The sequence below is a fragment of the Phyllopteryx taeniolatus genome, chromosome 4 (genome assembly GCF_024500385.1).
Source record: "Phyllopteryx taeniolatus isolate TA_2022b chromosome 4, UOR_Ptae_1.2, whole genome shotgun sequence".
Classification (NCBI taxonomy): domain Eukaryota; kingdom Metazoa; phylum Chordata; class Actinopteri; order Syngnathiformes; family Syngnathidae; genus Phyllopteryx; species Phyllopteryx taeniolatus.
In genome coordinates this window covers 24,941,250-24,964,413 of record NC_084505.1, presented here as the reverse complement: position 1 = coordinate 24,964,413, position 23,164 = coordinate 24,941,250, and the positions used below count along the sequence as shown (strand labels likewise).

General features: G+C 38.5%; 2 protein-coding genes across 3 annotated transcripts in view; both read left to right on the top strand.

Annotated features, from left to right (window-relative positions):
* The window catches only part of tbc1d9 (TBC1 domain family, member 9 (with GRAM domain)), a 34,449-nt gene extending 20,973 nt beyond the window's left edge, over positions 1 to 13,476 (top strand). The window contains exons 14-22 of the mRNA XM_061770868.1: positions 2,601 to 2,699; positions 2,849 to 2,917; positions 4,663 to 4,903; positions 5,352 to 5,417; positions 5,485 to 5,571; positions 6,613 to 6,681; positions 8,090 to 8,193; positions 10,127 to 10,306; positions 11,071 to 13,476. Coding sequence (XP_061626852.1) covers positions 2,601 to 2,699; positions 2,849 to 2,917; positions 4,663 to 4,903; positions 5,352 to 5,417; positions 5,485 to 5,571; positions 6,613 to 6,681; positions 8,090 to 8,193; positions 10,127 to 10,306; positions 11,071 to 11,508 — 1,353 coding nt within the window. The 3' untranslated portion in view covers positions 11,509 to 13,476. The remainder of the gene's footprint in view (positions 1 to 2,600; positions 2,700 to 2,848; positions 2,918 to 4,662; positions 4,904 to 5,351; positions 5,418 to 5,484; positions 5,572 to 6,612; positions 6,682 to 8,089; positions 8,194 to 10,126; positions 10,307 to 11,070) is intronic.
* A 2,790-nt stretch (positions 13,477 to 16,266) lies between these two features.
* ucp1 (uncoupling protein 1) lies at positions 16,267 to 23,075 on the top strand. 2 transcript variants are annotated; one of them, XM_061770865.1, is made up of 7 exons: positions 16,267 to 16,424; positions 17,510 to 17,647; positions 17,725 to 17,935; positions 18,571 to 18,768; positions 19,928 to 20,029; positions 20,128 to 20,308; positions 21,304 to 23,075. In XM_061770865.1, the coding sequence occupies exons 2-7, from the start codon at positions 17,522 to 17,524 to the stop codon at positions 21,416 to 21,418; spliced, it is 933 nt and encodes a 310-aa protein (XP_061626849.1). In that variant the 5' UTR covers positions 16,267 to 16,424; positions 17,510 to 17,521; the 3' UTR covers positions 21,419 to 23,075. The 2 variants fall into 2 exon arrangements, with proteins under 2 accessions (XP_061626849.1, XP_061626850.1); XM_061770866.1 differs by lacking the exon at positions 16,267 to 16,424 and having other exon boundaries at positions 16,666 to 17,647.
* Positions 23,076 to 23,164: the final 89 nt, after the last annotated feature.

Here is a 23,164-nt window from a genome sequence, read left to right as displayed (position 1 = left end):
ACCCTTTTTTTGTCATCAAATGTTCATTGTGTGTTGTGTAAACCCCTTGTGGATTCTTTGGTGGAGAGTATCGGCACTTGCTGTTTCACGCCTTCACCAACAGCATATTTACAAAAGCTGTGTATTTATTGAACAGAGAATATTGCCACTATTCGACTTTCGCCGCTTGTCTGCAATGCTGCAACCACGAGGAGTTATGACCACGAAGAGCTACGACCGCGAGGAGCTTCGGGTCACAACGTGGTGCGAAGGCATCCGAGAGGAAATATAGAGAGGGATGAGAGCCGTCGCCAAAATGTTGTAAAGCGAAGTGAGAGAGACGACTAAATGGAACAGCAGAATTGAACCAATCTTTCTGTATGTGTGTTACTCACCAACAGTCGAAGTATCGGCTGTTAGAAAACTGCAGTTGCTTGTTTACTTTCAAACTCAAGTTTATAGCAAGTGTGAGGGACATCATGCACGTTGTGATATCAAGATTATAATCTCTGTGTCCCGCTCATCGGAACCCCGGCGGCCTCATATTGGTCGTCGAAGACTTCAGTCTTGCTCCTTTCTCTCATCTACTAACAGCTTCACACAACATGTGCAACAAGAGAAAAGAAAGCACTGCACCTCCTGTATGCTAAATGCCAGTGTAAAGGGAGCACGTATATTTTATTTAGAAAATAATATTTTATTTAGTCATTTATTATTTTAATTATCTTTTGTCTTATTGACAGCTGCGGTTGATGTTAAAGTGTTGTAGAAATAAAGTTGAGTTTTGCATAAGTCCGCTGGGATTGTCTCCAGCTGTTGACAAACTTCAACCGCATAAGGGGTACAGTGTTCCCCCACTGTACTGTGGTTGTTCGTTTGCACCCCCACTTAATTGCAGATTCATTTGTAGAACATATTTATCGTTCTGTCTTGGTTTATCGCTAATTTCTGTAGGTCTTTACAGTACTGGATACTTTCTGTAATGCCCTCAAGTAGGAAAGGAGAGCCACATTCGCTAATGCATTTTTCATCTGTTTATTCAACACCAGTAGAACAATAAAACAAATAAACACAATGACAACACTCACACAAGAGCTACTGTCGGCCACAGCATACGCCCAGATACTCACATGCAGCTATCTAACACAGACACTACAATACGTATAGTATTTTCTATAAATTTTATGCTTACATTTTGTTGTGTTCTAATAATCTTTAAAAGTTTAAATTAAAAACATGTATTTTTAAAGTGTTTCAATACAACGGAGTGTGTTGAAAGCATGTGGAAGCGGTAAAATATTTTACCTATAGCGGGATGGACTGGAGCATATCCTCCATGATGGATGGGGGTTCACTGTATCAAAAATAGATGGATTCAGGAAAATGAGACATGACACTAAGAGAAAATGTGGAGTTTTATCTTTCTGTCCCTTTCACATATAACCCAAAGAAAGTGGGATATTGCCATCTGCAACCAGATCATTATGTAATGTCAGCTACAGCATCCGGTGTGACGTACGAAACGTATTCTTAGAAGATGGTAAAGACTAACAAAGTGCTAAAAACAGTTACTTTACTTTTGGTTTAATGAATCGACTATCCATGATCTTATCATATAATGAGTGTAATGCCCTGAGCAGAAGATTAACAAAATATAAAATGTTGGTAAACAGTCTGAGTCATGCAAGCATTAAAAGCAAATTTGGCAAGTTAAATTAGCCATTAGCCTACGGGTTATGATAACTTTAACCTAAATTATCGATGTAATTTTAGGGTTACAGATTGTTATTAACTGCGGGGGATATCATGTACGGTAAATGCTACGTTGCTGATTGACAAATGAAAAGGTTACCTTGGGTTTTTAAGTATCACTATTGGCTGAAAAACTTTTTCTTTAGTTTTTTTTCTAAAAGGCTTACATGAATAAAAACCGATAGTTGTTCATTTGTTTTAATAAACCGAGTGCCGACAGCCGTGGATAATGAACGTAATGTTTCGAGCAGATTATTGAGTGCAGGTCAAAATTGGGTGGTGAAATTAGTCATTAGCCCTCAAATGAGACCCATTTTTAGCATCAATTATTAATGCTTTCAAGACATTGTAAGCTTAATGGAAACATGCAGTATCATTTCACCTCGCTACACACATTGTTACAAGCTGTGAGCAACATGAATAATGAACCGTCAACGCTACGTAGCTAATTCACCAGTGAAAACTGATCAATTATGTCCAGATGATTGATGAGGGCATGGTTGTTAATTAGTCATTACAATTTTCCATTAGCCTGAGAACTATGTGGATTTCCAAATAAACTCTCGATGCAGTGCTTTATTGTTGCTCTTTGCAAACATATTGTTTTACCTTGCTACCCTGTGTTGCAGGGTAAAAAAAAGAAATCATCTATTCTTCATGGAAACTTGAACCTTGTATCGCTTCTGGAAGAAATGTTAATGCGACATTAACACGGTTATTATCACACAGCGACCGTATAGCTTAACCTTTGCAATTGATGCCTGCTATGAATGATGTTAAAATTCCTCCGGTTTTCTCTGGTCACCCGTGGTCTTACACCCAGCCATCAGATGTAAAGTCCACGTTTCTCCCTCTTTTCCATTTTTCAGAAATTTGGCTCCATCCGCGCAGACGTGATCGAGCAGATGCGTTTCAAACAGAGGCTGAGGGTCATCCAGACCATCGAAGACACAACCAAACGGAACGTGGTAAGAAAATCCTCCTACCAAATGTCACATTCGAGTGCATGTCAAATGAGATCAGAGCATGACAAAAAGGTCCACAGCGCACTGTGGTCATTGGACATTCTACTCTTTCTTCACACTTAACATTGTCTTTAATGCTGTGACATTTCCAGGTCAGAACTATTGTGACAGAAACGGCCTTCACCATCGACGAGCTGGAGGAACTCTTTGTCCTCTTTAAGGTGAGCCCCTTTCACACTGCCTGGAAAACACGTCCTGCTTGTTCACTGTCCTCTTGTTAAAAGGCAACCCGTCAACATTGCGTGCATTACACTGGTCAACAACAAATCCATTGTCGAATATTTTTTAGCTGATTTACGACAATTTTGATGTGCTTAGTTATTAGTTTTGCTCAATCAGGTCAGCTTTTTGAACTACGGCCACATGGTTTTGTTTACATTTACAGGTATTTTCGCTTTATCGCTACAAATAAACAGCGGTTAATGCCCTGAATTTTGAACAATGATGACATAACACTACATTTTCTGCTACTTTTATCAATGTCTACTATTCAGTTTACAGTAAGCGGAGTTTGTAACATCTGATGAATAAACTGTTAACAACTTGGCATAAAAATCTGACCTGAACAAGAGTAATGGAATTCATTTTTGGATTCAGTGATACAAAATTGTCCTAAGTCAAAAACTTTTTTCTTTCTTCTAATCTGCTGTTATTAAGGTCATCATCAGTTGGTTCATCAAAGGGGACATTGACATTTGACAGTGGTTTATTTCGTTCCGTGACCACACTCGTGACTGAAAAAAAAGTTAATTGAAATGTCATTAATCCGTTCCAGCCCTCCCACCCCCAAATTTACTAAGGGGTATTTAATATGAAAAATAGCACTGTTGGTATTGTACTATTTGTAACATACACAAATAAATAGAATGCAAAGTAGTAAATAGTTTGTGCATTATGATTTCGTGCTTTTCGAACCTTGTGCAGCTCGTTCTGGTGTGTCTGTCTTGTTCACTAGGAGGCAGTATAATATATACATAGGCTACGTGTATACATGAAGAAGACAGTCACAACAGTTCAGCAAGCTGCAGTGATATTTATTAATGTTTTTTTTTTTTTTGAGGATAAAGAAAAATGCCTGCCGGTATTGTTCGTCTCGTTAGCCCATTTATAACATTTTTGCATTGTGTGTAAGCATTAAGCCAGCAGACTTCTGTAAGGCAAAGTTATTTGGTTTGGTTCAATATACAAGTAATTCTCTTTGTTATTAGGTTTAGTTTTACACTAAACTTCAACTGGGGGTGGCAAAAAACAGATGGAAGCAAGCATACTTTGCCTTTTTTGAAGAACTGTGCGCTATCTAATGATGTTGTCAAGTTCGCTGCCACCCTCTAGCAGTCGTAACTCAAATCGTTGTTTGCAACACAAGGCAAAAAAAGCAACCGAGCGAGAGTGTGGCAAGTGAAACGACTGCCAATCAGTCGTTCATTTGACTTGTGGCAAAACAGCTTGTTAGGGCCACTTTTCCCATTGAATGAGACAGTACATATACTGTACAGTACACATAGTGTAGTGTATGGCGTGCTGCCTCCATGAGTTAAAATGCTTTTGTTGTCTGTAAGGACGCTCACTTTTTTTTCCCCCACCCTTGAGGCTCTGCTCTATCGCAACGCTCAGTCCCTGCCCCCGTTGTCATGGTAATGAAAGTTGCAATCGCCAAAGGCTCAGGAGGATATGGGGCTGGGTACAGTCGCTCACTTGCATGCTAACAAGATATTTTCAGCAAGACAACAAATATATTTTTTATCTTGCGGGTATTTTGACAAAAGCAAATCACAGATGTTAAGAAGACACCTAGTATCTTGTTTTAAAATGTGAAAAAAGGCAAGATGTCTCCTGCAACTTCTACATGTAAACCATGTCACCCATGTGATACTGAAATAATTTCCCCTTGTGTGTGTCCTTTGAGGCGGAGCACCTGACCAGCTGCTACTGGGGAAGCAGCAGCAACCCGACGGAGCGCCACGACCCCAGCCTGCCCTACTTGGAGCAGTACCGCATCGACGTGGAGCAGTTCAAGGGCCTCTTCAAGCTCCTCTTCCCCTGGGCCAACGGCGCCCACTCGGACCCTTTGGCCGTGCGCTTCTTTCGCCTGCTGGACCACAACGGCGACGCCTTCATCAACTTCCGCAAGTTCATCAATGGCCTCGGTAGGTGCACAGATGACTGTAGCATACCACTTTAGAACTCCTTAAACATCGCTTTGAGGAAACAAAAAGACTTGCTCGCACAGTTCTCCAACGAAGAGCCCAAGTGTGCTTGCTTCACGCCGTTTGTCACTCCCAGTATGAAGTTTACTGTAAAACTGACGCGTAAAAACAAAAGCAAATGAAACATTATACTGTATATTTAAACACCTAAGTGTTCACCCAAACCATATAATTGTGTCTATTGAGAGGCCGCTAGCCTATTGCTAACATTAGCATTAGAAATTTGCATACAATCAGGCCCATAAATATATGGGACATGGACACAATTGTCATCTCATATTTATGGACCTGACTGTAGACTACTTAAATTATGATTCAATTCAAATGTATACATGGATGAATGGCTGTATTATTATTATTATTATTATGAATTATTGGTGTATTGCAGGCGTTCTGTGTCATGGGGACCTGTCGGAAAAGTTGAAGCTCCTTTACAAGATGCACGTTTTACCTGGTAAGTGGCAAAAAATGTGATGTCACTTCTCTGCACGGAATGACACGATACATGGTTTTGTGTCAAGAGGTGACCAATGAACAGGAAGAGCCCGACTCTGCCTTCGAGGCCACGCAGTACTTCTTTGAAGACATCACCCCGGAAACTTCCATGGGTAACCATTTTGCAACCAATCAATACTGCACATGAAAGCTTCAGCACTATCAGCAAGTCAGGATTAGAAATACTCTCTTGCAGAGACAAAGTCTTGGCGCCATAAGTCATTGATTAACAATGTTTGCAACTGTCACGCGAGTATAAAACTAAGTGAACCGCTGTAACGCGATACATAAAATCAATACACTACATCAGAGGTGGGCAAGCTCAAAGGCCGCATTTGATTTTGAAAATTGACAGATGGGCCAGGTCGTAAGGTGAAAAAAGGGAGTCTGTTTTGAATACTGAATTAATAAATTAAATATATACATATTTTTATATTTAATGCAATTATGTATGATTTAATGTTAATTAATCAACAATTATTCAACAAAATAACTAAAAGATGTGAAACGTTTTGTTGTACTTATTTACAACGAATCAATGAACCAGTTATTTAAGAAGATAAATGAATTTAAAAACAAAAACAAATATATTTTAATCAATTTGTTGGAAATGTTTGACCTGAGGTATGTGCTTCGAAGCCGCAAATCTTTTGTTGCGGTCACAGAGCTAGAGGGGGAGCAGTTCTTATGCTTAACTGCCGACCGAGCCAACCGTTTTATTTTATGATTTCACAGTTGTATATTTAAAAATGTTAATTTATTCAGGATCGTTTTTCCATAGAGGAAACATTTATTTTCACATTATCTGTAAAGAGGGAAAAAAAAGTGGAAATTGATGCAAAATTAAGATTAGGAAGTCTGGTATCATGAGAAAGCATATCACGGAAAAAGAAAATTGAACTGATTCTCATTTACTTTTTCTATTTGTGAAGAGGGGGGGGGGGGGGAATCGATTAAAATCGGTGAGTTTATTTTTAGGCCATATTGACCTCGTGAAGTTCATGCTTTTGATGCACAGAGAGCTGAAGTCTCATGACATATACAAACTCTGCATCTTTGTGCAAATTTAGGAGAACATTTCCTGACAAAAAAATGTTGATTAAACGCATAAACAATAACAAACAACACTGTGAAGTTTGTCCTCTTCCCCTCAGGCCAGGATGCGAAGAACCGAAGCGAGAAGGACGACGGCTTTGTCAGGGTTATGTTTAAAACGGAAAAAGGTGAGCACCGCACAAGTAACATGGACGCCTCGAAATTGCCCTCAGTCAACCATAGCCAACAGTACAGCATGTATTGATGTAGTTTTGAGCTCACGTTAGGGGCCAAAACAGGGGGAAAAAAAGTAACAAATATTGTATTTATTACAGTGGTGCCTTGAGATACGAGTTACTCTACTAACAGGTTTTTTGACGCTTTTTTTTTTTTTTTTTTTGCGCAAACTTGAGATACAAATGCTGTATGGTGGCAAGTGACTCAACTCACTTCACAGCAACCAGCAGTTTGGCAAGTACTAAACATTTCATTTAAAAAAATGGCTTCAAGCTATTTTATATGACTCCCAGTTGAAGTTTACGGTCAAACTAAATATAAAATTATAATTATTGCATAGAATTACACCTTATGTATTTAAAACATCCAAACAACGTTTTCCTTAACAATGGCCATGCTAGCTTAATGCTAACATACAATGGAAAACGCCATTGACAGACTAACAATTAGCATCGATAGTTGCGGCGTTATTACTATTATTACTTAAGTAACGGATATTTGAACACTGGCGGTGGAGCAACACATGTAGACAGACAATATCACAATATTCCCAAGCATATATTCTTTATCCTCTGTGATAAAAAAAACAACTAATATTGCAGCCTACTGAGTCACTGAGAATAGTGAGTGGGGGCTCTTGTATTTTTATTATAATTTATATATATATATATATATATATATAAAAAATAATATATACATTTTCTTATTTTATATTCTTCTTCTGGTACGCTTTTTTTTCTGTATGTCTGTATTATTTGGCCCCGGTAGCCAAAGAACTGGACCAAACCAGAATGAATAGCACAATGAATTGAACTGAGGCATTAAATAATGATGCACATAGTGTTTAATTCTTTGCATTTTATTGAAATATGTTATTACTCTATGTTTTTATAAGGTCAAATATGATAGAGTGCTATTTTTCTTTTTAATAATAATTACCAAAAAGCTTGTGAGTTTTTGGGGGGGAGGCTGGAACTGGTTAATGGCATTGCCATTCAGTTCAGTGGGGAAAGATAATTGAATTGAATTCAAACAAACATTGAAATAATTATTTGAGAATGATTGTACAAACGTGTTCACTCCAACAAAAGGAAGCTTTAACTCTCCTTGAAATGCCCAGAAACACTATCTTGTTGTGCACTTTTGCATCAGGATATCAAGAAAATACCACATGTGACAAGCTAGCGGAAAACCCTTTTGAACAAGTTGGCCTACTTAACGGTGTTCATATGACAATTGTTAAGAGTGATGCGATTTCTCTTTGTTTGTGGGCACACTGGGCGAGATGCATTGTTGGGTGGACAGGCGTGAATGAACGCAATGTCATAGCAGCTGATGTTTGTGAAAATGTGTTTCCAGTCAAGAAGCTGAACGCTCACGACTATCGCCACTACTTAAAGCTGTGGAACCAGGACAGCAAGTCCAAAGGGGAGAGCACCAAAGATCTCCCGAAGCTCAATCAGGTAAGAAGGTCTTGTTCACATTCAACTTGTTACCAATCATTTTGTGATACCATTGTACATCACAGACACGTTTTGGGTGTAAAAACAAATAAATAAATACATAAACAGCGGTGCCTTGACATATAAGTTGAATTCATTCCTTAACCACGCTTGTAACTCAAAACCCTTCTGCTTTATCTCAAATCATATTTCCCAATTAAAATGAACGGAAATGCCATTAATCCGTTCCAGCTCCCCACCCCCTAAAAAAACCCCAAAAGAATGTTTTTTTTACGAGAAAAATAGCACTTCATAACATTACACTTTATAAAAACATTCAGTAATGATATGATTAAATGGAAGTAAACAGTTTTTGTCACACTTTATCCTTCAAATGTGCTGCTCATTCCTGTGTGTGCGCCTTGGCCACATGGGGGTAGTATAAGACAGACATACTGATATACTGTATTAGAGGCTCAGCTCCTCTCTTGAATTCTCAGTACGGCAGTAATATTAGTTGTTCTTCACAGAGAATACAGAATATATGCCTGTGAGTATTGTTATATGGTCTGCAGCACCATTTGTATTCAGATATCCGTTTCTTAAAGGGTAACAACAGCGCCAAATAAATGCTAATTGTTAGCCCGTGTGCTTATGGAGTTTCCCATTGTATGTTAGCATTCAGGTAGCGGAAGCTCTGTGGTTGTTTTAAATACACGTGTAATTGTCTTTGTCTTGTTAAGTTTGACAGTAACCTTCAGCTGAGAGTGGCAATAAACAGCTTGAAGCCTATTTTTTGAAGAATACTAACAATACTATAATACATTTACAAACAGTATCTGGGAAAGTGCAGCTTGTTGTAAAGTGAGTTGAGTCACCTGCCACCATACAGCGCTTGTATCTCAAGTTTGGACTCGCATGTCAAAGCAAAAATGGCACCACTGTACAATCCATCCATCCAGCCATCCATTTTGAATTAATACAATACAAAAAACTATTTCTTAGAAATGTATTTGTAAAATACAGTATAGTGTGCAGTGTACGCGTGCTCAAAATAAGAAATGATAATAAAATTAATTCATTAAAAAAATTATTCCTGACAAATGAAGGTCAAATATTCACTTTTTGGGGGATAATTAGTCTGCTGTGTGCAGTTTCACGAATTAATACAATGAATTCATTTCAGAAAAAATAAATACTGGTAGTAATAACTAGAATCTAGTACTAAAATCAATGAAATAAATGCTTGAAATTAAGACCAAATATATGGTAAAATACAGTTTAGCGTGCAGGGTACATTTGTTTAGCACTGTCAGAATGAATAAAGTAAAAACAATCTAGAAAATAAATAATCAAATGAATTTATTTACAAAATAATTGCTGAGAAATTAAGGCCAAATACTGATTTTATTTTTTTGTAAAATACAGTGTAGTGTTGTAGTGTGCTGCGGGCTTTTGTCCAGGACTGTGTGTATTTAGATAAATACATACATAAATAAAATAGACTTAAAGTTAAACAAATAATACAATACATTATTTGAACTTAAGGCCAAATATTACTTTTTATTTAAAATATGGTCAAGTGTTTAGTAGGCCCTGACCGATCAATCAGCCGGCTGATTGAATCGGCTGATATTATCCATTCATCCAACCATACTAAAAGACAAAGTGTTGTAAAACAGTCAAATATTCTGCCTGTAATTTATATCTTTATTGTTGTAAACGTTAAGGGACCAAAAATAAGTCATTTCAGTCATTATATATTTCCTTTAATTAATTGGCCAATTAATCGGCTATCAGAATTCTATTCTGCCAAATATTGGAATCGGCAGCGGCCTCAGAAAATCCATATCAGTCGGGCCCAAGTGTGCAGCGAACATTAGTTCAGTGTGGTATGTACAGTATTTAATGATCGAAGAATTTTTTTGCCATTTTTGCCTGTGTTGCCGTACAGACTCAGTTCATCGAGCTGTGCGAGACCCTGTACAGCATGTTCAGCGAGGACCCCGCCGAGCAGCAGCTCTACCACGCCACCGCCACCGTCACCAGCCTGCTGCTGGAGATGGGAGAGGTGGGCAAGCTATTCTGCGCCGCTCGCCGGGACCACCAACGCGGGGGGGATCACTCCTCCGAGGTACGCAAAACGCCACGTTCTCGAGATGAGGGACGAGGAGGAGTAGCTCCGGTGTTTTAAGATTTTATTCATTTTTATTGAAGATGAGACTGCATTTAGTGAGCACTTTAACAATTACAGCAGCTTTAAGTGTTGTGCATAAGATTGAACAGAAAACAAACTACAGGAAATAATAATAATACTATTACAATTATAATTACAATACCAATAAACTCCGTGCAGCAAAATGGAAAATGTGGGTCTCTTGTCTTGAATTGTTATAATTTTACAAATTTTATCCAAGAGGAGATTGCGGGCAGCAAGAAAGAACTGCAGCAAAGTGGAGATTTTGAAGCTTAATACAGGGTCTCCTGTATTCTCAAATTTTTACTAATTTTATCCAAGAAGAGACTACGGGGAGCGAGAAAATGGGGAGCTGCAGCAAATGGAGACTGTGGAGTGTAATACTTAGTTTCCTGAATTACATTTTACAAATTTTATCAAAGAGAAGACAGTAGGCATTGAGGAAATGGGATGCTGCGCAGCAAAGTGGAGACTGTGGAGTACAATCCTGGGTCTCTTGTAGTGAATTCTCAAGATTGGACAAATTTTATCCAAGAGGAGACTGCGGGCGGCAGCAAATTTTTGCTTGTAAAACAAACCGAGAAAGTCAGCTTGGCTCATAACTTGAAAAACTCATAATTTGGGGCACTCGTAAGTCAAGGCAGCACTGCATTTCCTTCTCCAAATTGCCAAGAAATTAATTACATTTTTTTTTTTGGAAGGAGGAAGAGGAGGAGCGTTCGCCAGCCATGCAGGACATCAAGCTGGAGGACGCGTCTCCCAAATCGGCCATGCTCACCTCGGACGACGAGGCCAAGGACGACACATCGGTGTCGTCGTACTCGGTGCTCAGCGCCGGCTCGCACGACCCGGATGACAACAACAGGCTGCGCTGCGAAGACATCGCCGACGACACGGTGTTGGTGAGGAGCGACGGGGATGTGAAGAAGAAGAAGAACGCTGAACCCGGCTTGGACATAGACTGGGCCATCACCTTCGAGCAGTTCCTGGCGTCCGTGCTCATCGAGCAGGCGCTGGTGCTGTACTTCGAGAAGCCCGCGGACATGTCGGCTCGCATCACCAACGCAAAGAATGTACGCAAAGTCGGACGCAAAGCCCTGCTGTCCACCAGTGACTATGAAATCTCACTCTCCGGTTGAGACCGAGACTTCTTACCGCTTCTTATTTATATTTGTACGCCGTCTCGTGTGGGTTTTAGATGAATATTGACAGTAATCCCCCACTATTGGCGGCGGGAAGGAACCGAGCCCTGCTACCTATTGCGAAAATCTTTGATTAATGCCACCCGATGTTGGCAAAGTACTACTTCTGTCTGAATGAAGCTCCTTAACTCACTTTAACAAGATGGTGGCAAAACACTATTTTCTAAAATTAAGCTCCTCAACTCACGTCAAGATAGTTGCATGGCACGAACATTCTGCAAGATGGTGGCAAAGCGTGACTTTTGCCTAAAATGAAGCTTCTCAACTCACTTCAACATAGTTGCTTGGTATCTAAATACCACAAGATGGTAGCAAAGAACGACTTTTAATAAAGCTCCTCAACACATTTCCAAATAGTTCCTTGGTGCCAAAATGCCGCAAGATGTTGTCAAAATGAAGCTCCTTAACTCACTTCAACATAGTTGTTCGGCACCAAAATTCCCCAAGATGGTGGGTGGCAAAACACTACTTTTTTTTCTAAAATGAAGATCCTCAACTCAAGTCATCATAGTTGCTTGGCACCAAAATGCCACAAGATGGTGGCAAATCACTAATTTAGTCTAAGTGACGCTCCCCTGAACAGTTACTTGGTACCAAGATGCCACGAGATGGCGTCAAAAGCCAGAAATATGTGGGGAGGTTCGCTGTAATCGATGCCAACCCCTGTAAAAGGTTCTAATTGCCCGTATTAATAGTTTAAAGGGTAAATAACGACAAACTATTTTCCCAAAACACTTCAAGGGAATTGCAGAAAAAGTGAACTTATGAACAGCGAACTGCCAATATACGGGAGATTACTGTCATGTCAAATAGTGCAATGAATGTGACCAAAAACTCACGAGTAGAGACAACATACTGTAATCACATGTCGTCGCTGTACAGTAGATAGTGCTATCACTGTAATCTATTACAGTTTTTCCCAACCTTTACTGAGCCAAGACACATTTTACGTTAGCAAAATCTCACAGCACACAAAAATGTCCCAAAATGTATACACTATATGTCTTTTCTCACAAATTGACTTATTCGGTGCGAAACGTGGGGCCTGTGTAGTTGAACACTTTGCTATTATTCAGTTGTATGAATGGCAACAGGTGGATACACAGCTTAATTGGATCTTCCGCCAATCTAGTGGAAAAACGATTAATTGTTCTGCCTGTCACTATAATTTGCTTAGATAGCTAGATAAACAAAGATATATTATTTGTTTTAAATAATGATTTTCAGAACAATGAAGTGAAATTGGATGATTTTGGCACAATGGTTTGGAATCACTGCACCATGAGACTGTCCATGTTGATGCAACTCATCATTTCTTAACTGTAGGAAAAAGAAATCAGAAGAGAGACGGCAGGCACTGAGAGAACTAGAGCGCTGCAGCAAAATGGAGACTAAGGCACAGCAGGAGCTAACAACAGCCGGTTCATTTTTGACCAAGCTTAGACCAGCGGCTCGTAAACTAGAAACTAGCTGCTTTTGCCAGCGGAAAAACCTGGGAGGAGAGTCGAGTCGAGCCGAGCGGGTACCGTGCGGTTGACAAGTAGCGTACGCTTATTCCACTTGCGCTGATTAGGTCACCTTCCCAAATAATGGGAATAAATAATCAAGTTATTCCTTCCAATGATTCTGATGAAGAGTTTTACACAGGAAGTGTTGAGCGGTGTACAGTAAGTAGAAAATGTTTAGGTAGTGTAGGATGACAATGTCACTAAAGCGCTGTTGTATGGACACGCTGTCACTTTATGTGGGCTCTACAAGCACTCATGTATTTTAAAGTTTATGTTCCTGATGCCTTTTTTTTTTTCTTTTTTTTTTTACAATTTTTGTACACATTTGTTTTTGTTGCTTCATTTGTTCGATGCACTGAATAGCACGACGCGAAAATAAAATGAAATTAAGACAGTCCGCTGCTTTACACCTATTATTATTTATGACCTCATCATCAAAAATTATACGTGTTGCTTTAATTCGGATTACTTAATTTTAGGCGTCTAGATTTAATGTCCTACAAAAAGTCACTTTTTTTTTCTATTTTGGGTAACTGCCCTACTGAGTTTATATGTAATGATGAAACTGATGAAAACAAAAAATTGGGGCTGCTGTGTGCGTGAAAGCTTTCCTGGTGCTCCTGATCCTAGTGGCTTTAGTCATATTTGAATATTTTCATAAAACAAGGGGGGGTGGGGGGGGGGGGGGGGGGCAAGTAAGCCTACATTTGTATTCTTTATTGATTAGGTAACAGCAAGTTAATAATGACTTAGGCAATTATGCTAGTCAGCTAACCGTTTTTGGAGATGATGAAACAAACCAAAAAATGAAAAGTGCCGTTTTGGTTTTTGTGGTCCCACTGGGGCTCCTGATGTGTATGTGAAAGGTTTCCCGGTGCTCCTGAACCTAAAACTCTTTATTTTTATTTTAACTTAAAAACTTTTTAGTTTCGGCAACATGTCGTTAGCTTAACTCATTCACTGCAATTGACAGCTGTTGAATTCAAATATCCATGTTAACGTGGAGTAGTAGCATAGTTGTTACATTTTTATAAAAACAAAAAAAAACATTTAGAAAATATTTAGACTTAATTATTTGCCCTAATTTGAGGGGTACAATATTGTCTACAAAGATTTTGTCCAAAAAATACAACTAATTAATAGAAATCTGACATATTTTAAAAATAATAATAGTGAATCATTTACCATAAATGCTTCGAAATGAAGGTCATATAGCATAACATATTGTCCATGCTGTCAACAAAATAACGGGTTGTGTCTGGTGTCGACCAATCACGGTTCAGTAACCTCAACACAGGGCCCAACCTTCCGCAATGTTGGATGCACGCCACAGCAAATCATAATTAATAATGAATCAATGGTAAAAACAGTGGTTCAGGATCTACGTTTTGGCAGGAAACACACACACGCACACACTTACCTCTATAGAAGTACAGATGAGTATAAAAAAAAGGACCTCTAATTCCTCTAATCAAAGGCTGTGATTGGCCAATCTCTCCACTAGGTAGCGTTTCTGCGCTATGACTTGTCCTTCCAGAAAGTGATTGGTCGGGTATGTTCTGGTTGTCTACGAGAATTATATATATATATATATATTCTTTTTTTCCTTCCTTTTTTAAAATATATTAATAAATAAATAGTATAGCAAGTTAAAATTAAGGAAATTGGTTCCACATTTATGCAATCAAATTTGAAAAAAAAAAAAAAATAATTGATAAGGTATCTAATAAATATGCTAAAATGCAGTCCATTTAAATAAAAAATAAGTAATGTAGTTGCTTTAGTTAATACATTTCAATGTATTTTTAATCATTTCATTTATTATTATACTAATTGTTCCTCCTCTTTTGCAAGAAATGAGGACTTCAGTTATTAAACACTAATATAGAAAATATTTTCTCAATAACTAACAATTCCAGTTAAAAAAGCAACTACAATAAAAATAAAAAAACATTGAATAAATTTACAATAATGCAAAAATATAAAAAATAAGTTATTTAAATGTAATAAAAATACATAATTACTTTAAATAAGAGTTTTATTCTCTAACAGGTATGACATATTTTAAAAAAATCACTAAGAACGAGTATAATATTAAAATAAAACATACTAAATCATTGAAACAAATAAAAAATCTCCCACAGTACAATAGACAAACTCATTCAAGATTAATTAGTAGTATAATAAATTTAAAAAAATCTAATTATTAAATCATTTAAGAAATATAATAAAATAATCCCTGCAGTAGTGAGGTGGTCCAAAACAATCACGATAAGCCACGTGTTGCAATTTTGGCACCTTTTTCATGTACAGTAGATATATATAAAGTCTACACACCCTTGTTCAAATGGCAGGTTTTTGAGATTATGACCTAGATAAAGCCTTTTAAAACTTTATACACTGTACAACTCAAATGGAAAATTGGGGGGGGGGGGGATTAAGTAAAAATAAAACAGAGATAACGTGGTTGCACAAGTATGCACACCCTCTTACAACTGGGATGTGGCTGTGTTCTGAATCAGTATCAGAATCATCTGAATGAACTAATCAAATGTAAACTCATGTTAAATGGGAGTCAGCACACATCTGTCCCCATTTCAAATGCCACGGATAAAACCTCAATTAAGTTCAGCTGTTCTAGGAGGCTTTTCATGACATTTTTGTAGTAACACCTTGTGCCATCTTGGGTTGTAGATCTTTTTTTTTTTTTATATCCACTGTACATCATGTTTTTTTTTTTTCTTCCTATGTACATCTGTGGCGCAAGGCATTATGAAAGCGGGACAACGCGGTGCGATGATGCAAAAAGCTCTTATCTGCTCCACTGTGAACTTCAGTCACAACTTTTACCTTCGTCGCCGTGATGCCTTTCCCCCCGTGCCATTAGAAGGAAGAGAGAAAAAAAAAAAGCTCAGAAAAGCTGGACGTGGTTACAAATACATTGTCTAAACCTCCAGTTGATGTGTTACAATTAGTTAACGATGACATGAATGGAAGGGGAATGAAATTTTACTCGTAATACGTTGGTGACAGTCATTTCCAGAGGGGGAGGTGGGGGAGAATTGGGGGGTGGGAGGGTGGTGGCAGGAGGCCTATGACAAGGTTGTTTGTTTGAAGAGTGCTCCAATTGAACATTGACTTTTTGACAGTGGCTGGACTTTTGACTCCGGGAGACACAGTAAGTAACGCCTCTTGTGTTGTGTATCATAAAGACGTCGGAGATAGAGGGGGCAGGGATGGGGGGCTACATAAATAGCAGAGCCAAACCACATCCTACCTGCCCTTTATGGATTACAATCCGCTAATCCTGCCCATTGACACGCGAGAATCCACATTTCACACCATGTAAGTCAACTTTTTTTTTTTTAAATGCCATTTATGTACATACTTTAAGAGAGCTCGTATTTGTGTTTCCTAACCTTTAGTGAGCCAAAGCACACATTTCACATTAGACAAAACAAACTGTTGTGTTCCAGTGAATTTAATAAATCCCATAGAAGTGGGTCTTGGTTTGGGACATTTTACTTACCACAAAGATACAAGATTACAAAATAATATACAATACTTTATTGTATCTATATCATAGATACATCCAAGTACAAAAATGTTAGCAACAGGTGAGTAATGTTCTCTGTATAATATACACAGGTAAGTAAACTAGCTCGGTTGGCTGTACTGCATTCAAGAGGTAAAATATACCTTATTAATGCACATGGAGTCGGTCAAAGCAGCTAATACATGCATGAAATACTGCAATGCAGAAAGTTAGCATAACATCCAAATTGAGTTCACTAATAAATGTATAAATCTCAGTAGAAAAAGAGTAATGTACTCTAAGTATTAACATAAAACCTAGAAACATACTTAGACATTGTGTCTTAAAAGGCATAAGAGAGGATGGCAAATAGAAAAACATTGTATCAGCCATGCATGTCATTTACTTTCTGACAGACACAAGATGGCTCCTTAAGTATCGGTGGTTGGTATTGGCAGCTTTGACGAGTACCCGATACACTGAAATCATACAATACCAGGCATTGTTACTTTAGTTCCTATTCGACGGGGCTTTGGCGCCAGCGAATAGCTGAGGGTAGGTTTGCAGAAGAAAAAAAAGACAGAATAGGTGAATTTGTGAACAGTGAACGGCAAATTATTGGGGGCGTGGGGGGATACAGTTTTATGAATTCGACAATTTGTGGATTTTTTTTTTTGCAACCTTTCCTCCGTTATTGGCCGATTTTGTGCTCAGGCCATAGCCGTGTCTAATAGAAAAATATTGCTCTGGCACCATGAAACTGTTGAAGTGAGGGGAGGAACTTCATTTAGTTGGGCCATAGCCACGTCTAATGCTTTTCCGCCATCTTGTAAGTAACTACTAACCTTTTTGAGTGGACGTCAAGTGCTCGCGGATGTGTGTGTGTGACCTCTAGATTGCGGGCAACATGGTTGGCCTGAAACCCTCAGACGTGCCCCCTCCTCTCGGGGTAAAGATGGCGAGTGCGGGGGCGGCGGCGTGCATCGCCGACATCGTCACGTTTCCCTTGGACACAGCCAAAGTTAGGCTACAGGTAAATGTCTGTGTGTGTGTGTGTGTGTGTGTGTGTGTGGTTACAAGGAGCGCTCAAAACATGTTTCCCGAGTTCAGATCCAAGGCGAGAAGAAGGTGGCTGCAGCGGAGGCCAAGGCTATCCGCTACAGGGGCGTGTTCGGGACCATCAGTACCATGATCCGCACCGAGGGTCCGCGTTCGCTCTACAACGGGCTGGTGGCGGGCCTGCAGAGGCAGGTGTGCTTCGCCTCGGTGCGAATCGGCCTCTACGACAACGTCAAAGATTTCTACACCGGAGGAGCAGAGCGTAAGCGAGGATTTTATGTCGGGCCTGAACACAGTTGCCTAAAATGCTTGAAAATAGGGCTGCAAATAACGATTATTTTAACTATTGACTAATCGGTCGATTCTTTTTTCTTTCGATTCATCGGATAAAATAAACCTTTTAACGTCCGTTCCTTACACTCAAAAGCAGGACATCAGAAAATCGGCAAAAATGTAAAAGCAGATGTTTGCAGTCTCATTTTGATGAAACACAAAGACAATCAGTCTGCTTTCATAGAAGACTACAGAAATCAAAGAATATTTACGGAAATTCTGACGATTTGGGCAATTTTAAGTTAAAAAATCTCTCTTAACCAATTAGTCTATTATCAAAATAGTTGACTTAATTTGAAAATCGATTAGTTATCGATGAATCCTTGCACCTCTACTTGGAAATTCAGCACCCGGAGAGAGTGTCCCTCAGCAATGTGAAGTTTCTGTTTGTCATGAGGGTACCCACGAAAAAAGTCTCAAGGACCCACACTCGAAAAGTATGCGATTTTGCTTTACAGCGGCTATGTTAGGATCCATTTGGCCATTTTCCAAGAGATTTTGTCCGATGACTTGCAAAGTTTAAGTTGTGTCATTGCGTGTGTGTGTGTGTGTGTGTGTGTACAGATGCAGGAGTTCTAATGCGCATCCTGGCCGGCTGCACGACGGGCGCCATGGCGGTATCGTTCGCTCAGCCCACCGACGTGGTGAAGGTGAGGTTCCAGGCTCAGATGAACCTGGATGGAGTGGCGCGGCGCTACAGCGGCACCATGCAGGCCTACAGACACATCTTCCGCAACGAAGGACTGCGCGGACTCTGGAAAGGTGTCGTGACTACTACAAAAATAATGAATGCTGCTTTGGGGGCTTCATACTAGCGGTGCGAGGGTACAGGTGACCCACGGTACATTCCGTAGCTCGGTTTTTGGGCTACGGTTCGGTGCATTTTCGGTACGTGGGGGACGGCGAGAGCGCCGACTCGATGCGGCGGGCTGGCGCTGATGTTGGTGCGCAATGGTATACGTTAGCAATACAAGTTTAAAAAAAATAAATGACAAATAAAAAAATACCTTAAAAATGCAGTTTATTTTTATAATATATAATTATTTTATTATTATACTTTCATAATTATTCAAATATAATTGATATTATTTTGATATTGTTTACTTATATTGTTAACTTAAATGTGAATAATAAACTGGATATGAAATAAAATTAATTAAAATATAATCATAATTTTGGTACTTTTTTGGGGGGAATTCTTTAATGATTAGCATTTCAACACAGTTGGTGCCCTATTAAAAAAGTTTGAGAAAGCAAACATTAAAAGCCCCAGTCTGGAACACTTATTATTTTTTTTCTTATTATTTTTAGTATGTATTATAAAATATATATTAAAAGATTAGCTTGATGTGGAATAAAATCACTTTCATTTAAAGCACACATTATTTTTTTCAAAAAAAGGAGATACAAATACAATAAAAATAAATACAAATAATTTTAAATATATTACTACAACTAATAGCAATGATCATCATCATTTGTCAAAACTTGAAATGTGGAAGTTTTTCAAGCACCAGTAGGAACCCTCAATTTTCATTACTTCTACAATCATTTCACGCAGGTAATAAAAAAAATAATTTACAAGAGTAGAATTAATTAAGAAACTGGATAATAAATGTAAACATTTATATTTTAGTAAATATTTTTGTTTTTGCTGTTTACATACTGTCCTTGAATGTTTACTATTATTATTTCGACACCATTGATGCAAAAAGGAAGCAAACATCATTCAAAGCAAAACTTGAAATGTGACCGTTTAAAGCGCGTCACTATGGAATCCTCAAATTGTAATCTATTATTATTATTATTATTATTTTATCTATTTGTACATTTTTGAGGCTTTAAATGACCTGAATTTGATTTGGGATGAAGTTCATTCCCAATTAGCAATTCTGAAATCTTCTGCGCCAAATCCCACCAGGAACGTTGCCCAACATCACGAGGAACGCGCTGGTCAACTGCACCGAGCTGGTGACCTACGACCTCATCAAAGAGGCCATCCTGCGACACAAGCTCATGTCAGGTGACGCGCGCACCCACGGAGGAAGCCCATTGGCCCGCGGCCCTCACACCCTCATGCTGATAAGACTGTCGGCGGCGTTTCCCCCCCCCTCCCCGCAGACAACCTGCCGTGTCACTTTGTGTCGGCCTTCGGCGCCGGCTTCGTCACCACGGTGATCGCCTCCCCGGTGGACGTGGTGAAGACCAGGTACATGAACTCTCCGCCAGGTCAGTACCGCAGCGCTATCAACTGCGCCTGGACCATGTTGACCAAAGAGGGGCCCACAGCTTTCTACAAGGGGTGAGTGAGGCAAAGCCCTTTGAGCAGTTCAGTCAAATACTACTAGTATGCTCTTTGCCCTCACGATTAACACAATTCTGCACACTAGTACACTTATACCTAGCTGTTCAACTACTTTTATTAGTGAAGAAAAGCTGCGCACTAGTTGACGTCAGCACGCTACTAGTACGACAGTGGTACCTTGAGATTAATTCGTTCGGTGCCCCCGTGCGTCTCAAATCATCTTTCCCTATTGGAATGAATGGTAATGCTATTAATCTGTTCCAGCCTCCCTGAAAAATTGTTTTTTTTAATGAGGAAAAATTGCACTCTATGATTTTGTACTTCATAGAAATAGAGGAGTAACATAATTTAGAGACAGGCGAGTACTGGATACCGGCCTTATTTCAAGGTATCAGCCTTGGCGAGACCAGCCACCGATACTTAAGGGAAGTCCTCCTTGCCAGTAGTTGGCGCTAAACTGCTGCGGTGTGACACATCGGCGACTCATTATGTGCGTCAGAAAGAAAGATCCTTGATCACAGTTGTCTGTCATTGTGCACTCGGAATCAGTGAGTACTCAAGCGGGAATACTCGAACTGGTATCGGTCTGAATAAAAAGTAGCATCAAAACATAAATATACAAAATATAAACATAATTAAATAGAATGCAAAGAATTCAACAGTTTGTGCATCATAATTTAATGCTGCAATCCAATTCATTGTGCTGCTCCTTCTGGTGTACCCGCCTTGGCCACTGGGAGGCAGTGTAATACTACAGTTGTGCAAACACAACTTGAGAAGAATAGTACTTTGTCTACTAATACTGTGACGCACAAAGATGCTGTTATATTAGTTTTTTTTCATAGATGATATAGAATATATGTCCGTGAGTATTGTTACATTATCTATACGGGCATACTAGTACATTGACTATTCAGCACACTAGCAGAATTTCAAATAAATTAACACTTACACCGCTATCATCCCATAATTTTCCCTTTTGTGTTTTTCAGCTTTGTGCCGTCCTTCCTAAGGCTCGGCTCGTGGAACGTGGTCATGTTCGTCTCCTTTGAGCAAATCAAGCGCGCCATGATGGCGACCAAGAAGCGCTTTGACGCCTCCAACTGAACCTGAACGCACCAGACACAGCATTGGGTACACTCAGTAACCCTCCGAGAAAGAATATTGCGGTAATTAAATCATTTATTGAATATTTATAATGTAATACAATGGAAAAATGTTAGTTTTCAAACTAAATAATAGAGCACAATTTATTGAATATAAATGTAATACAAAATAAAGGATTGTCTTGAATATTTCGAAGGGCTACATTTAATACAATTATATAATTTAATCCAAAATATTTTTGTATTGAAAACTATTAAATAAATACAACTTTAAAAACATTAAATGTGAGTAGAGTATAATACAGTGGTGCCTTAACTTACTAGCTTAATTTGTTCTGTGACCACGCTTGTAACTCCAGTGCGACTTATATATGTTTTTCCTTCTTTATTATGCATTTTTTGGCTGGTTCGACTTATAGTCCGGAAAATACGGTAATAACAATTAAAAAGAATGTGAAGAATTCAACGGTTTGTGCATCATGACTGCATGCTTTAATGCCCATTGACGTTGTGCTGCTCCTGGTCTGCACGCCGTGGCCACCAGGGGGAGTATACCCTATTACTTAACAAATACACAAAGAAGACGGTCCCTTTTTAAGCTCAGTAACTGCAGTAATAGCAGTTGTTTTTCCACAGAGGATAAAGAATATATGCCTGCGAGTATTGTTATATGGTCTGTCTGTCTAAATGTGTTGCTACACCATTTGTTTGCAACACCCATGCTAGTTTCATTAGCCGGTTTGCATAGTGTGCTAGCACTAAGCAAATGATCATTCGTAAGTTGCGTTTTACACGGGTAATTTTTGAAGAATTCCTCAACTAGCTCCTGCTTGTTGTGAAGTTTCCTGCCAGCTTCTAGCGTTTGTACCAAAACGCTAGTTGCTCACAACTGGAGGGGGGAAATTATTATTATTATTTTTATTGTTTTTTTTAAATCACCCAAGTGACTGCTCAGATCTTGAAAAATTAGTTGAGGTACCACTGTACAATGTATATATCTGTAAATAATTATATATATCATCATCATCATACATTTCACTGTATTTATTTAAAAAATACCTTCATACTCATGTTTACTGAATTTCTAAAAAACAATCTGGAGATGTACTATTGTTCCATAAATATATCATTATTGTTTTACTGTATAAATATATCAAATATATTTGATATTCTAAACATTACACAATTATATTCAATACATTAAAATGTTTAATTATTAAACACGAGTACAATAAATTACATAATTTTATTTTTTAGAAATAATAAAATGTGAGTGTGTTTTTTAATTTTCAAATGATTGTAAGTGCTTATATGTTCCAGACTCCAAAAGGTATGTTGTGGTTGTCTACAACATGCATTTTTAATTGTATCAAGTTTATCAACGTATTTCATGATGTTGTTCTGTTAAGTTATGTTTTATTTTACCAACTACATAACTGCAGTATTTTCCCTTGGAGATAAAATGTTTATATATATATATATATATATATATATATAATATAGGCATAAGGCAATTGTTGTGTCCAGTGAGTGTGTTAAAGGTGAAAGAACATGTTTTCACTTGAATAAGAAGCCCAAAACGTGCCCAAATGTCCATGGCACTCACATGTAAAAGCTGTTTATATGAATACTATATATAAATATAATCTTTTACACTCTGCTGTGTGCGTGTGTCTTTATTGTACAGTTTGGATTCCAACAGGATGGATGTACAGAGAGGACGCATAAAACAATCTTTGTTTAAAAA